Source organism: Anser cygnoides, chromosome 2, assembly GCF_040182565.1.
Source record: "Anser cygnoides isolate HZ-2024a breed goose chromosome 2, Taihu_goose_T2T_genome, whole genome shotgun sequence".
NCBI classification, from domain to species: Eukaryota; Metazoa; Chordata; class Aves; order Anseriformes; family Anatidae; genus Anser; species Anser cygnoides.
The window spans coordinates 27516355-27530131 of NC_089874.1; the positions used below are offsets into that span (position 1 = coordinate 27516355).

General features: G+C 36.0%; 1 protein-coding gene across 2 annotated transcripts in view; it reads right to left on the bottom strand.

Moving 5' to 3' along the window:
- Window positions 1-1252: 1252 nt before the first annotated feature.
- The window catches only part of COL28A1 (collagen type XXVIII alpha 1 chain), a 65000-nt gene continuing 52475 nt past the window's right edge, over window positions 1253-13777 (bottom strand). For both annotated transcript variants that reach the window (XM_048075423.2, XM_048075422.2), the window contains 9 exons: window positions 9384-9452; window positions 7685-7765; window positions 7560-7595; window positions 7320-7356; window positions 6432-6986; window positions 5000-5181; window positions 4215-4431; window positions 3596-3768; window positions 1253-2742 (listed from right to left, as the gene is read on the bottom strand). In XM_048075423.2, the coding sequence (XP_047931380.2) occupies window positions 3596-3768; window positions 4215-4431; window positions 5000-5181; window positions 6432-6986; window positions 7320-7356; window positions 7560-7595; window positions 7685-7765; window positions 9384-9452 (1350 nt within the window). In that variant the 3' untranslated portion in view covers window positions 1253-2742. The remainder of the gene's footprint in view (window positions 2743-3595; window positions 3769-4214; window positions 4432-4999; window positions 5182-6431; window positions 6987-7319; window positions 7357-7559; window positions 7596-7684; window positions 7766-9383; window positions 9453-13777) is intronic.

A 13777-nucleotide genomic window follows, 5' to 3' on the forward strand; every position in this document is an offset into this window, starting at 1 on the left:
CCAGGGGAGGTTTAGGTTGGAAATAAGAAGACATTTCTTCTCAGCAGAAGAATGCCAGAGCAGTCGGGCATTGGGACGGGTTGCCCAGGGAGGTGGTGGAGTCACCGTCCCTGGGGGTGTTCAAGGAAAGGTTGGACGTGGTGCTTAGGGACATGGTTTAGTGGGTGACAATGGTGGTAGGGGGATGGTTGGACCAGACAATGTTGAAGGTCTTTTCCTACCTTAATCACAGTGTGATTCTATAAATTCCAGTGGACTCTGCCACTGTGGGTTTCCAGGAGCAGCTAATCCTAAAATATTTCTGGGAGGTGTGAAATGAAATGGGTCTTGACACCTGTTGCACTCAGATTTTACTGCCATCCACATGGTAAGCTACAGAAGAATTTAACTACACAAAATTTTCATCTTTTCTGGATGGGAAGTTCTTTTCTCTGTATACTCATCTGGTAACATATCTCAATCCCTATATATACATATATAGAGACCAATCTATCTCTCTGGTTATCTAAATCTATCTCCGTCTCCAACTTCAATAACTTGCTTGCCTATATCAATACAACAAGTTATTCCTGATGAAGTGTAGGATATTACACTGACTTCCTGATTCCAGGCTACTTTGGGGTGAGGGTCCTTTTGTGATGGGGAGATGTTTTTTTTTTTTTTTCCCTTCAGATGACTTTTTTTTTTCTCATGAGGGTCATATTCTGTGCTAATCTTGTTCTTAAAAAGATTGTCAGTGCCTTTGTTTTAGGATTTCTTACATTGTCTTCGTGATCTAACTGAAATGAATGCCAAATACTGGATTTGAGACATAGCCTAGAAAAAAAGTCTCTCAATACATCTTCAAAGTTCAACAGTATATTAATATTACGTTTTAGTATTTTTTAAGTTTTGAATCTACCATTTCCAGCAAATCTGAAAACAATACTGTGATCTGTTCCTCTTGCTCTTCTGTTCCACTAGACTTTGTGTTTATTCCTCTCTTGCTGACTATATTTGCACATCTGTTCACTATTAAAGGTCTCCAGTGCATAGATATTTCTGTATGATAGCATGGGCTTTTTTACTGAGCGGTAGCTTGATTCTTCCCAGGATCTTTTTGCACCACGAGTAGGCAGTTTATTTGCTTGAAACCTTTTATTTGACCCACTGGTTATTTCCAGCTCTATATGTAGCTGATATTATTTATCACAAGAGAAGATCCATATCATTTATAACATACTTTGAAGTTATTTATTCTTCTGATGTTAAAAAAAAAAAAAAGGAAAAAAAAAAAGCAACTCAAAACAGGTTTATTTAAAGTTGTGTCAAATTTTAGTTCAGATTTCTTTCTGTGAAAGGAAAATAATTCTTGATTTCAACAGTTTTTTGTTCAGCTTTTGTTCTACGCCACTGAATCCCTTCATTTTCAAGGTCCTGTCCTTGTGTTGTGTCGTTCCTTGGCAAACCAAAATTAATTGTGCCCTCAGGGCTGTTTGTTGTTGTTGTTGTTTGCTTGTTTTGTTTTGTTTTATTTTTGGAGTGATCATTATATTAGTTCTGAGTATAAAAATAGCATGATTTCTTGTTTTGGGCTGCTGTCACTTTTTTATTTTCTAATTTGAAACTAACAAAGCCAGATTTTTGGGAAAAAAAAGCTGTAAAATTTTAAACTGTACTTCATGCACTTCCTTCTCTGGAATAATGTTTGTATCCTACCTGCTGTAAACAAGTTCATTTTGCATGGCATATGCCATCTTTTGGTTACCTGGGGAGGGGTAGCAGTTGTACAAGCATTGTTTAAACATATCAAGAACTGTCCAGAATGCCTATGTAGATACTAAGGTTTGTTGGTGTTTTTTTTTTTTTTCTGTCTGCAAAAAGAGTATGAATGTCAGACTTTATCAGATGTTGCTTTCTATTTTAATCACATGATGATATTTTTCAGTTTTAATAATAGGGTTATTAGGGTTATGGTTAAAAGTAGAAAGGATATTAGCAAATATTTATATACATCTTTCAGTGCTTTTCTTAATAGCATATATTAAAAACTTAACAGCATATATTAAAGTGTAAAATCACTTTTTTTTTTTTTTTTTTTTAGTTTAACACAGAGGCCCTGAGAAATGAATTGTGCAGACTTGATACAAAGGACATGAAGAATCCTGGGTTTTATGTAATTCCCAATGAAAGTCCTACCCTGACAAGTGAAAAGATTGTACTGGTGTTAATCCAAATGTGCTTTAATGGGGTAAACAACAACAACAAAAATTCGAATTACTTATAGCTGTGGAATTTACATTCAAATGAGGTACTGTAATTTATCTTAATTTATGGCACTAAATGCTGTAATAAGAGCACTAATTTCAGGAGCCACTTACTCTTGTTTAAAATGAGAGCACATTTTATTCTTCCAAGAGAACAAGAGACCTCTGTCATTAAATGCTGAGTGTAAACATTTTTGATATTTTAATCCTAAAATAAATTTTAATCCTTGCCACATGTAGTATTACCAAATTAATATAAATGTGGAGGGAAAAGTTGTGTTCTTCTGTGTGTGTGTGTGTGTAATAAAGTTATTCCTATGGTATTGTAGATAACATGCTATACAGGAATCTAGTTAATGTGAATACCATAATGGGAAGAGCAGTGGAGAGTGGCAGTAATATATTCATGTTCACGCAGGTTTTGGATTCTTCTCAGCCATTTCATCCTCAATACACGTGAACTCCCAGCTTTAAAAACTCCAAATGGCAGTCATTTCTAGAAGAAATAAGGAATTGATTAATTTTCTTGAAACATTCAGAAAAAAATATGCTGTAGTTCAATAGAATTTTCCTGCACTGAAAGAGGAGATATAGAATTCAATAAAATTTACTAGGGAGGAGCTATATGGCTTTCGTAAAGGAAGTTATGCACTACTGATAACGAAACTCTCTGAAGGCCATGCCTCACTCACTGAGCACATGCACCTAAGGCAGTTAATACAGTCTGCTCAGATTTCCAAAAATAAGGTCCCTCACCAAAGGAAAGTTTTATTGGATTAAGAGGTAAAGTCTTCTAAATTATAAATCAGTGATGAGAAGAAGAAAACAAAGGAAAGGGAATAAATTGCCAGAGGAAAGAAGTCACTGGAGGACGAATGCTGTGGCCTGTCCTACTCAATATGGTCATAAGTGATCTAGAGAAGGCAGTAAAAAGTGAGGTGACAAATTTTGTGAAAATGCTGTCAATGCTGATGAATGTGAAGTAATACACATGAGAAAAATGTTCTTAAATTCACATACAATGTGATGGGTTTTCAACTTATCCTATAAATGAGATGTTGGAATTACGATCTATAAAAACATCACCTCCATTCTCCGTAATGGTCAAAAATCAAATACAACGTTAGAAACTGTACGATAAGGAATAAAGAGCAAAGTAGAAAACCTCACTGTGTCACTGTATTAATCCATGACTGCAATGTGCACTTTTGCTCCCACCATCTCAAAAAATCATCAGGATTGATTAAAGGTATAAAATATGATATGTATGTATCACATAGTATGGGAGACTATATCTTTTTAGCCTGGAAAAGAGGTGCTTGTAGGAGGACCTAGTGAAGACAACTTACTTATTCATCAATGCAGGTTTCTCGGCATTCTTCATCTGTTTCAAATCTATTGTTGTTACCATTACAACCTCCGTACCAGAACCGGCCACAAGAATTGCCATTTTTGTCATAATACCATTTTACCACGTAGTCTCGACAATCCCCTGGTTTCATAGGTTCCAAGCACCTTGGATCTGAAAGTATATCATTAAAAGTTAGCTTGGATTCTGGGGATAAGTTACATTATCCTAAGAGTTCATTTTGTAGTTAGAGTATCCTTTACTTTTTTTTTTTTTTTCTTGTAGTGCCCAGAATATATTTGCATCTCAAATTTGTAGCCAAATTCTGTTTCAATTAACAAAGTACATGAACAGGTCTAAAAAAAACACAGGATCAGTTTGGAATGAGACTGCTTAAATTCAGATACAGGACTCAAATGGGTATTTAAATAGGTAAGCACAATGATACACAAGGTTGTCATCTAGGTTTGAAACTCTGGCTCTCAGTGTGTGTGGTATCTGCAGCCAGAGCACCCAGAAAAACAAAATTATGATTCCAGGAACTGCATTGGGTAGGGTTTGTTGGTTGGTTGGTTTTGTTACGGACTTGCTACCCAACAGTCAGGTTAAGTATTACTTACCTTTTTGAGTTGATGCTACCTGTGGTTGCAACACTGTTAGGCGGCGATCTTCAGCAAAGGTTACATTGAGCATAGGATTGGCAACTGGACTGTGGGGTCCGGATTCAACTACGTCATAAAGTGGGGGGAATTTTGATTCTCTATGAACAGAAGTGGTCACAGTGTGATCCTGAGCAGATGGCAGTGCCTCAGTATATCTGGTCTGTGGTGGACTAAGCTGCAAAAGGAATCAAACATCTGGTAACTTAAAATTCTATCTTAAGAAGAAAAAAAATAAGAGAATTAAGTAGGAAAGTAATAGTCTTTCTCACACATGTTATTTAGCGATAATGGCAGGTGGATTCAGACCTTGTTTTAGTGATTACTCAGTATGGGGCCATAATTTTAGGATCCTAGAATTACAGTCCAATGTGAAAAGCGAAACAATACTGAAGGGCTGAAAATGTGTGACCATGATGAGAAACATTGCACCAACAATCAACTTTCACATAAATAAATGCCTTACACACTATCTTCCTAAACAGGGAATATATCTGCAGGATTTCCAAATCACTTTTAAGATGAATCAGAACTACACAAAAGTGAGGACTGCTGGCATTTTTTGCAACTAAGGAACAGTATTACCCTCTTCTGCAAACTGTTCTAAACAAATAATTTCAATCTAACTTTAAAATTTTTCTTCAAATCTTTTGGTACAGCCAAATGACGCATTCTTCACATATTAGAAGACTTGTAAATGGTGCATTAAATAGTGTATGAGTTTAAATAAATATTTGATAACTTACTGGGTAACCAGTTCCTTCTGTAGGGGGCATATAAGTCTCTGAAGTTGTCATTCTAGGTAACTGACTAACTTCAGTGGGTATTTCAGATTCTGGGCTTGGAGATGGAGATAGAACATCTTCTTTTCTGGTGTAGACTTCAGATATATTATCACAAATTTTTGTGAAGAGTTTATTTTCAAGAGCTGAAAAGATTAACAAAATAATGAAATGTATTAAGGCTAATAAAGAAAAAACAGTGATTCTCCACAAGCTTTTAATGCAGTATTAACCATAAATCTTCAATGACAATGATTTGTGAAACACTGTCTTCTGAAGTTATGTCAAAACTCAAATGAGAAGTAATAAAGTAATGCACTCTAAGAGTTATTTCATTTTAAGAACCTCTAGTTCTTTTAAGAAACAACAGATAAAAGTACCAAAATCCCCTTTTAAGCCTAAGTCATAACTCCTTGGTCTACAGAAAAAAACAGCATGAAAAAAAAAAAAAAGAGTATTTGTAAGAAGGAAAAACTGGATTACACTTTCTACTTATGCACACACACAAAACAAACAAACAAACAAATAAATAAACAAACTGACTGGGATGTCTTTTATGTCGAATTCTGGAGCCAGAACCAGAGCCCTAATTTTAATCCTAGCTGGGACCAGAACTGTAGCTTGGATTCTGTTCTCACTTTTTAAGGCATCAGCCTTAAATACAGGCCTAAGTCCATCCACAGGCTCAGCATAGCAAAACGAGTTTATGCTCAGGATAAATACAGTTTATAGGGTTAGTCTGTGGTTAGTCTAGACCAAAGTACATTTTTTTCCATTGGTCATTACAGGTTTCATGTGTGTTCTGATCTGATTCCAGCTGTGGCCAGATAATTTTTCAAGCCTTGGTTTGAAATGAATAATGGAGAATAAAGCAGATTCCTTGTTGGTATTACTCCACCATCTCTTCCCTAGAATCAGGATGAAAGCATAGCTTTTCCTATGGCTTTCAGAAGAAAACAAGAGATGGTAAAGGGACTGCAAGACTGACAAATCACCAACAGAGTACAACAGCCATAGGAAAGACAGAGAGAAAGAGAGCTATTGCACCAAGGTGGAAAGAAATCTGCACCTCTCTCAGGGAGGAATCTGTGTCCCAGCACAAAAGCACAGTGAGAGAAAGCTGGTGCTGGCTCTCAGTAAAAAGTGCCCCAAAGAAGGCCTCTGCTGTGAAAATTGCTGTACATTGTGCTTTATTGTTTCTGCAAGAGGTAAGAGCTTGGCAAAGGTTTCATTTGGCCAAAGAACAAGGGGCACTGAAAAACGAGCTGCATCCAAACGACATACATAAGCTGCCATTCAGTGAGCCTGTACTGGCTGTCTTGCCTTGCTATGGGAAAGGACAAACTCTGTTAATTGCTTATTTCAGATTTTCTCTTACAAACATAGTTTCTTTTACCTGAAAGTGTCATGAAGTCATCTATCTCGTAAACATGTTCTTCATTAGGGTCTGTTGCAATGAGTTGCATTTCTTTCAGAAAATCCTTGTAGTGGAGATCAGTTTTTTGAACAATCCCAATGACAAATATCTCAATATTTGTAGCGTGGGCCTCCCTTACCACCACATCCAGTTGTACTTTGTCACGACTGTCTGCTTGTCCATCCGTTATTACCACAGCAACTTTTCTCACTGCTGGGCGTGCTGCCTGAAATAACTTAATAGCTTCTTCGATGGCAGAAGCTGTGTATGTGCCTTCTCCTAAGTAGGGCATTTTATCAACAGCAGATTTCAGGTGTTCTTTGGTTGTGTATTGCTTCAGAGAAGACACTAACTCCACTCTATGGCTGAAATTGATAATCCCAATGCGGGTTGTAGCATGGTTGGCTGAAACCTTGTCAATGACTGTTTTCATAAAAGCTTTGATAATATTGAAATTATCTGGTCCAACACTTTCTGAACTGTCAATGACAAATACTAGTTCCAGCGGTGTTACTCTGCATCTGATACCACAACCTAGAAGAATAACAATTTCAGGTATTTCATGAGAAAACATCTTCTGATTATAAAAACGAATTTAAGTCAAATATCAGATTTACAGTCAGTTAAAACTCAACTAATAAATTTATATAATACTTAGAAACAGATTTTATAGCCACTGGTACTGAGAAATAGAAACAGAGTTGGACTAAACTACTTCCATTATTGCTCTGGAAACATAGTGAGCATTTTTCACATAAATAGTATTCTTACACACAAGCACGCAGAAGATTAATCAATTCAGGCAATATAAATTCAGTGTGTTTTATTAGATTTTTTTTCGATTTTTTTTCGAACTCGAATGCTTACCACATATTTCACTGATAAGTCTGATAACTTCTTCTCTCTGAAAAAGAGTATTAATTAATTTGTTTTTGTTTGTTGTTTGTTGTTGTAGTTTTAAGAATGCTTAAATTTATTAATTTATTTACTTATGAAAGTGTGGACAATGCAACACCCCCGATCACCTTATTTAATATCACATAAACTATGAGTATTTTTCAAAAAAAAAAAAATCTAACTTTTAAATTACTTCATGTGTATACTTACCGAAAGACCAGGTTCACCTTTTCTTCCCCAAATTCCCTGAAAATGTGTAGAGTGAGATAGTTAACACAATCCAAGTTTGTCTAATATCTATTGTGTAAAATTAAGTAATGTGAAATATATTTTACTTTTGGTCCTGGAGGTCCTGGATCTCCCATCTCTCCTTTGGCACCTTTGCTTCCTGGATCACCTTTATCTCCATAGTCTCCCTGATTGAAAACAGTCATATTAAACACATCCACAGTTCCAGCATTGGTGGTAGTAAGAGTTGGAGCTATGGTTCAACTGGTCTTCAAGATTAAATTTCTGAGTTTTGTCCTGTGTCTGGTTTATTGTGTAGGCATGAAGCAGAGCATCTTAGAGAAAGCAACACTGGTGATATAAGCATTTCAAGAAATTTCTATGAAAAATTACCTTAATTTAGAAGTGAGAAGTAAAGACATCTTTACGCTGATGCTGAGATTATATAATTTTTTACTTTTCTTTGATTTTCTTGAATTCTAATGCAAACCTATGGAGAGACTTAACTGCTTCCAATCTGCCAATGTATTGAAATTCAGACCAGCTTTGTGCAGAACCCCCATGAAATACTGGAAACTTGCAAAGATGAGAGCAAGAGATATGCCTGGACTGTTACATACAATGGAAAACACAGTTTCACATTTAGAAGCAAATTCTGCACTTTTTTTCTACAAGTGACTAGACCTTTTGATTTCCAAGTTCAACTTTACTTCATTTTGAGAAACAGTTTTCAGATAATGCAGGAATTAAATATACCATCAAAACATTCAGGATCTAAATGAGATATTTCTTCAAGAAGGTGATTGTGCAGGACAGTTCTTTACTTCTCTCTGAAAGTTACTGACCACCTTACATTTCACTTGAAATTTTTAATTTTAGGGACTTTTAACTAGAGTACTGTCCATTTTGATATTATGCCTCATTACTACCAGAGAACGGCATCACATAGATATTTCCTCTGTTACAGCATTTGCCATGGTGATTGCCATCAATTGTGTGGAACTCTTTTGGCTCTCTGAGTCTGATTCGGATCTTATTCGAACTTGTATAAACCTGAAAATTGTGTATAGCTCCTCCATAGTGTAAAGGAAATCAGACTACACTAGGTAAACTCTTGGAGGACACTTTCTGTTCTATTTTCACAAAATCATAATATCCAGAAAACAATATTTCTTTCCATTATTTGTCTGTGAGCAGTATTTAACCTCATCAAAGTTAATGTCAGCATAAGGGACAGCAAATGCGATCTACTGGCTGTGGTGATGCTGGTATTCTCTTACATATAAATTGATTTGGTAATTGGCACATCCAGTGGAAAATACGTAGATGAAATTCCTACAGAACTAAACTATTCCTTTTCATCCGTGACAACTCTGCTTTATTAATAGCAAACAGCAAAACTGAGCATTTTGAGAGACTGACACTGGGGTGCTGTTTTATATATATATATATATTATATATATAAATATATTATTGTCAAATCCTGGCAAATAAAAGAACATTTTGTAATACCTGAAAAATATCTGAAGATAATTGAATACATAATTTTACTAATATTCTTCTCCTGGTAACAGGTACGATCTTATTCCAGGTATTACTTCAGAGCCTGGTCCTTCATGACATTTGGGATTTTCAGACTCCAAAGCTGACAATAAGTACTAAGAACTTACCTTGCCAGCTATACAAAGCAATGTCTTTGCCCACTATCTTCAAAGACTTATCACACCAAATAACCAATAAAGGGAGAAAAAAAAAAAAAAAAAAGAACCACTTTTTTTTTTTTCCTACTGCAAGCTTAAAATTTACCTTTGGTCCAGGAATACCAATTCCTATTGAACCCTTTGGTCCAGGAAAACCTTGATTTCCTTTTTCTCCCTAAATAAAGTATGGAAAGAAATTTTAATGGAAAACAGAACTAAGTTCCATGCATTATCTATTCACTTTGTAACATTCTGCATCATAGAGAAAGCCAGATACTTGTGTTATGAAATGAAACATAATTTTCAAGACAGGAGCGGTGTGCAGCTGGAGGGATAGGCAGTTGAGTATGTTTCATAATGTACATGAAGCCTTCATGAAGTATACAACAATTTATTCCAATTTAATTAAAACAAAATGTTGTCATTTCACTGACACAGGTGAAAGACAAAAGTAACTGCAATGAGGTTCAGACCTCACTCATCCTGTCTACAAGTAGTAAAACCAGGTCCAACACAAAAGTTCTTTAGTCGTAGCCCCCAGAATCTCTTCAGGGTTGACTTAGTTTTTCTGATCTTAAGTAAATGAAAAGAGATTTTTGTTTGAGAACTCCGATCTCAATGTGGAGAGAAGAACAGCTTTCTGATGACACTTCCAAACACACTATCAATCTGGCTACAAAGTTCAAATTTGTTTATAAGGATTGTTCTGTATGTCCTGCTGTGTGCACACAGACCTGAAAAGCACGCTCATGCCAGGAAGGTGGGCATACAGCATGTTATAAAACACAGCTGTTAGGAAATATGTACAGAAAATCTTTCACATCATATGGGTTCCAGAAACTGTCCTGTTTTCTTTAACAAGTACCTTTTTCAGATCAAATACTGTCTACATTTTACCAGAGCTAGAGGGGAATATATTCCCTGATATATAAAAGCTTCACCAAAATTCACGTTTGCAGCATAACAGCAGTGCCCTGTGCAGGTACCAAAGTATCAATGACGTCAGCTATCACCTGTACCAAACCTAGCACATGAGATATTAGCTCAAGCTTCTGCACAGCCCAGTACAAGGCTAGCTAGTTTTTCTGTCAACAGCTCTCTGAGTGTCTCTCTAAAGCATCTTGTACTAGTATTATCTTAGAGCGGCTATACTGCCCAGGCAGAGAAATATAAAAATATATTTCCAAATTTATCAAGACTCCAGCCTTTACCATAGGTACACTAGTGCCTTTGATGGGCGGATGGACTGATCACCGAGCATTTCTGCTGGGCTGGACAGGGGCTAGACAGGGGCTTAGGGTCTTCTGCAGGTGGAGAAGCAGCTACACGATGCACCACCAAGGCAGACACTTTTTCTTCCCATGGCTCAAGGGTCCTGGCTCTCATGAGCTGGGAGTTTATCTGGAGTCAGATATGAGACACAGAAGAGGCAGCATACTAGGGGTCACGGGCAATGAGTGGTTTTCCCTGGTCAAATCCTGAATTCCACGGAGATCCTGCTGAAATAAGAGCTTCTGATTGAACACAGGTGAGTTGTGGCCTTGCCCTGTGCTAGGTGAAGGCACCTACCGCACTCTTCCTTTCACATCTCCACTGGGATGTGCTTCTCCACAGAGCCCATAGAGCTCTGCCCTATGGGAGCCTCTTTGGTTGACTAGCCCCAGCTCTGGGAGCTAAAATCCTCAGCTCCTCATCAGCCCTGTATATCACTGACCTGCTAATCATCAGCCTCTTGCTTCTGGAAGCACAACTCTCCCATTTCCCCACTCCACAATTTCTTACAAAAGCAAAAATTCAGACACTGCTATGTAGACCCTGGATACTGGACAGGAAACTGCACTGCAGCAAAATGCTCAGCTGATTCACTAGGGAAGAAGAAAGGAATTTCCTGCAAAGAGGAAATGTTACCAAGGCAGTGGGTTGCCTAAGACAGTTTAGCTGGCATTGTTGTAGGAACATACAGTGGCTATTTAATCTAATTTACTTTAAGGCACGTTTTAGCAAGATTGTGCTTCCTAGGTTGTTAATGTAAATGACTTTTAAACACAGTGAAAAAGCGTAGCAGCCTTTTTCAATGCTAGCTGTCCAGCACTGGGACTGACTGCCTTTCCTAACTACTCATCACAGAACTGCCTGATTAACCTTTTTGCAGATCTACACAGCACACACCTATGAACCAGAATTAGGATCTGCTTTGTATTCCAGTGGTCCTTCAGTAACAATAAACGTCAGATCTAAGAAAACTATAGATTTATTAAAGTCACTTGACACTGTTAGGATGGTGTTTGGACAATGAAAATTGAATGAAACCCACAGTTCTAAAAAAAATCATACCTTTCTCACAGACACGTAATTGGGTTTTATCCTTTAAAATGCCAGCTGCAGAACCAAATCCTGCTTCCCCTACTTGTGTAATCAATCATCAATATAGAAAGGATTTATCATAGATGCCACAATTAAATGTTTAGAGACAAAACAAGAAGTATACAGTGTTAATTCTAAAATATTTAATACTTTGCCAGTTCAATCTATGTAAATAATTAAATTCAAATTCGACCATCAGTCTTAAACTAAATTTGACCATCAGTCTTAAACTAAAAACTAAAGCAGTATGCATGTAAAAATGTACCCTTGGATGCCTGGCCCTAGTATCCTGCTAGATCGCTGATCAATAAGTAGACTTTTATGTTAAAATGTCATTCTCTGAACTAAGTGCAGATCTCAGAATGTCTAGACTGTGGTTTTAAAAGGAAACCAAACATAAAAAAGAAGACCTGTGGATGCTGATATCAACATAAAGTTACTTGAAATCCATCTCGTTTCTAACATTCCATTCTTACCATATTCAGACAGGGCTCTATGTATATGTAAAAAAATACTTGCAATGCTATTGATAGTTCAAATTCAGTAGTACAGCAGCTTTAAGGTGATGAAGAGTGGCCAAAAAAACAAGAAACTTGACATGGCTGTGAAGAGATAGAAGGGCTGATGATAGATGCTCAACAAGCATATGGAGGAAACAGGTACTGACAGATAATATTCATAGCAGCACCAGTGTTAACATCCAAAGCTGTATGTGTACCTATTTATCTATTTATAGACACTGAGCATATTTTGACTAACTTTTATGTTTCTTCAGGAACGGAAAAAATAGTATATGATCTATATATTTTTTCCTATGTCAGATGCATTTGACTGATGAAACATTTCTGCCCAGAATGGCAAATTGCTTTTATAAAAAACCTCACATACCCATGGAATTAAAAAAATATATCCCATTCTGGGAACACATTCTGATTCTGGGAACAGAACAGAAATTTCTGTTAAAGCCAGGCAGGAAATTGTTTTCCTATACCACTAAAACATATAGAAATAGCAGAAACTTTTCTATTTGCCACAAGAATAGTGTAAACAGGCTTCAGAGATTCAGGAAAGAAAGAAAGAAAAAAGAAAAAAGAAAAAAGAAAAAAGAAAAAAGAAAAAAGAAAAAAGAAAAAAGAAAAAAGAAAAAAAAAGAAAAAAGAAAAGAAAAGAAAAGAAAAGAAAAGAAAAGAAAAGAAAAGAAAAGAAAAGAAAAGAAAAGAAAAGAAAAGAAAAGAAAAGAAAAGAAAAGAAAAGAAAAGAAAAGAAAAGAAAAGAAAAGAAAAGAAAAGAAAAGAAAAGAAAAGAAAAGAAAAGAAAAGAAAAGAAAAGAAAAGAAAAGAAAAGAAAAGAAAAGAAAAGAAAAGAAAAGAAAAGAAAAGAAAAGAAAAGAAAAGAAAAGAAAAAAAAAAGAAAAAGAAAAAGAAGGGAAAAAAAATTTCTGTATATCATCACATTAGAATACCTAGTATCTTTGCAGCTACTGATAATGATTAAAATAGAAGAAAACTGCAAACAGATCAAACCCAAAGGTTTTGCCAGATGATTCTAACCATGTACAGATCTCTGTCTAGAAAAGTCTTGAGACATGATAAATCAGAATCTGTTGAAGAGACTTATATAATAATGAGAAAAGAAAGAACATGGTAAAGTAAGTGTTTATGCTATAAAACACAGTGAAAAAGGAAAGAGCTCTCTGCTGTATAAAAAGGGAAATGATTTAACATTATTATAAAAATGGGTAGACAGCTGGAGGACATTGAAGCTGGAATCAGAGTGAGTACTGAGCAAAACAAAGAAGCAGTAGGTGCTTTCCTGGTAAAGCTTGTATGGAATAATTCCACCTTGAACCAAAGAAAGGTTCTCCTATGAAATACTTTGCCAACAATGTATGTTTTTATGATTTTTTATTTACTTATTATAGCATGCCAGTATTTTCCAATTAAAACCTATTTTGTCATCAAATTCTACAGTGGCTTCAGTTTCTACAACCTGCTGAAGTACTGTGAGGCATCTTTCTCAGCCCAGCTAAAATAGTGCTCCTTTTACTGAATCATGGGTGGTTTAATAACCTGGAATTGAAGAGTGGAGCTCAACTCTCCTGATCCAGGGAAATATTCAATCATATGATCAAATTTA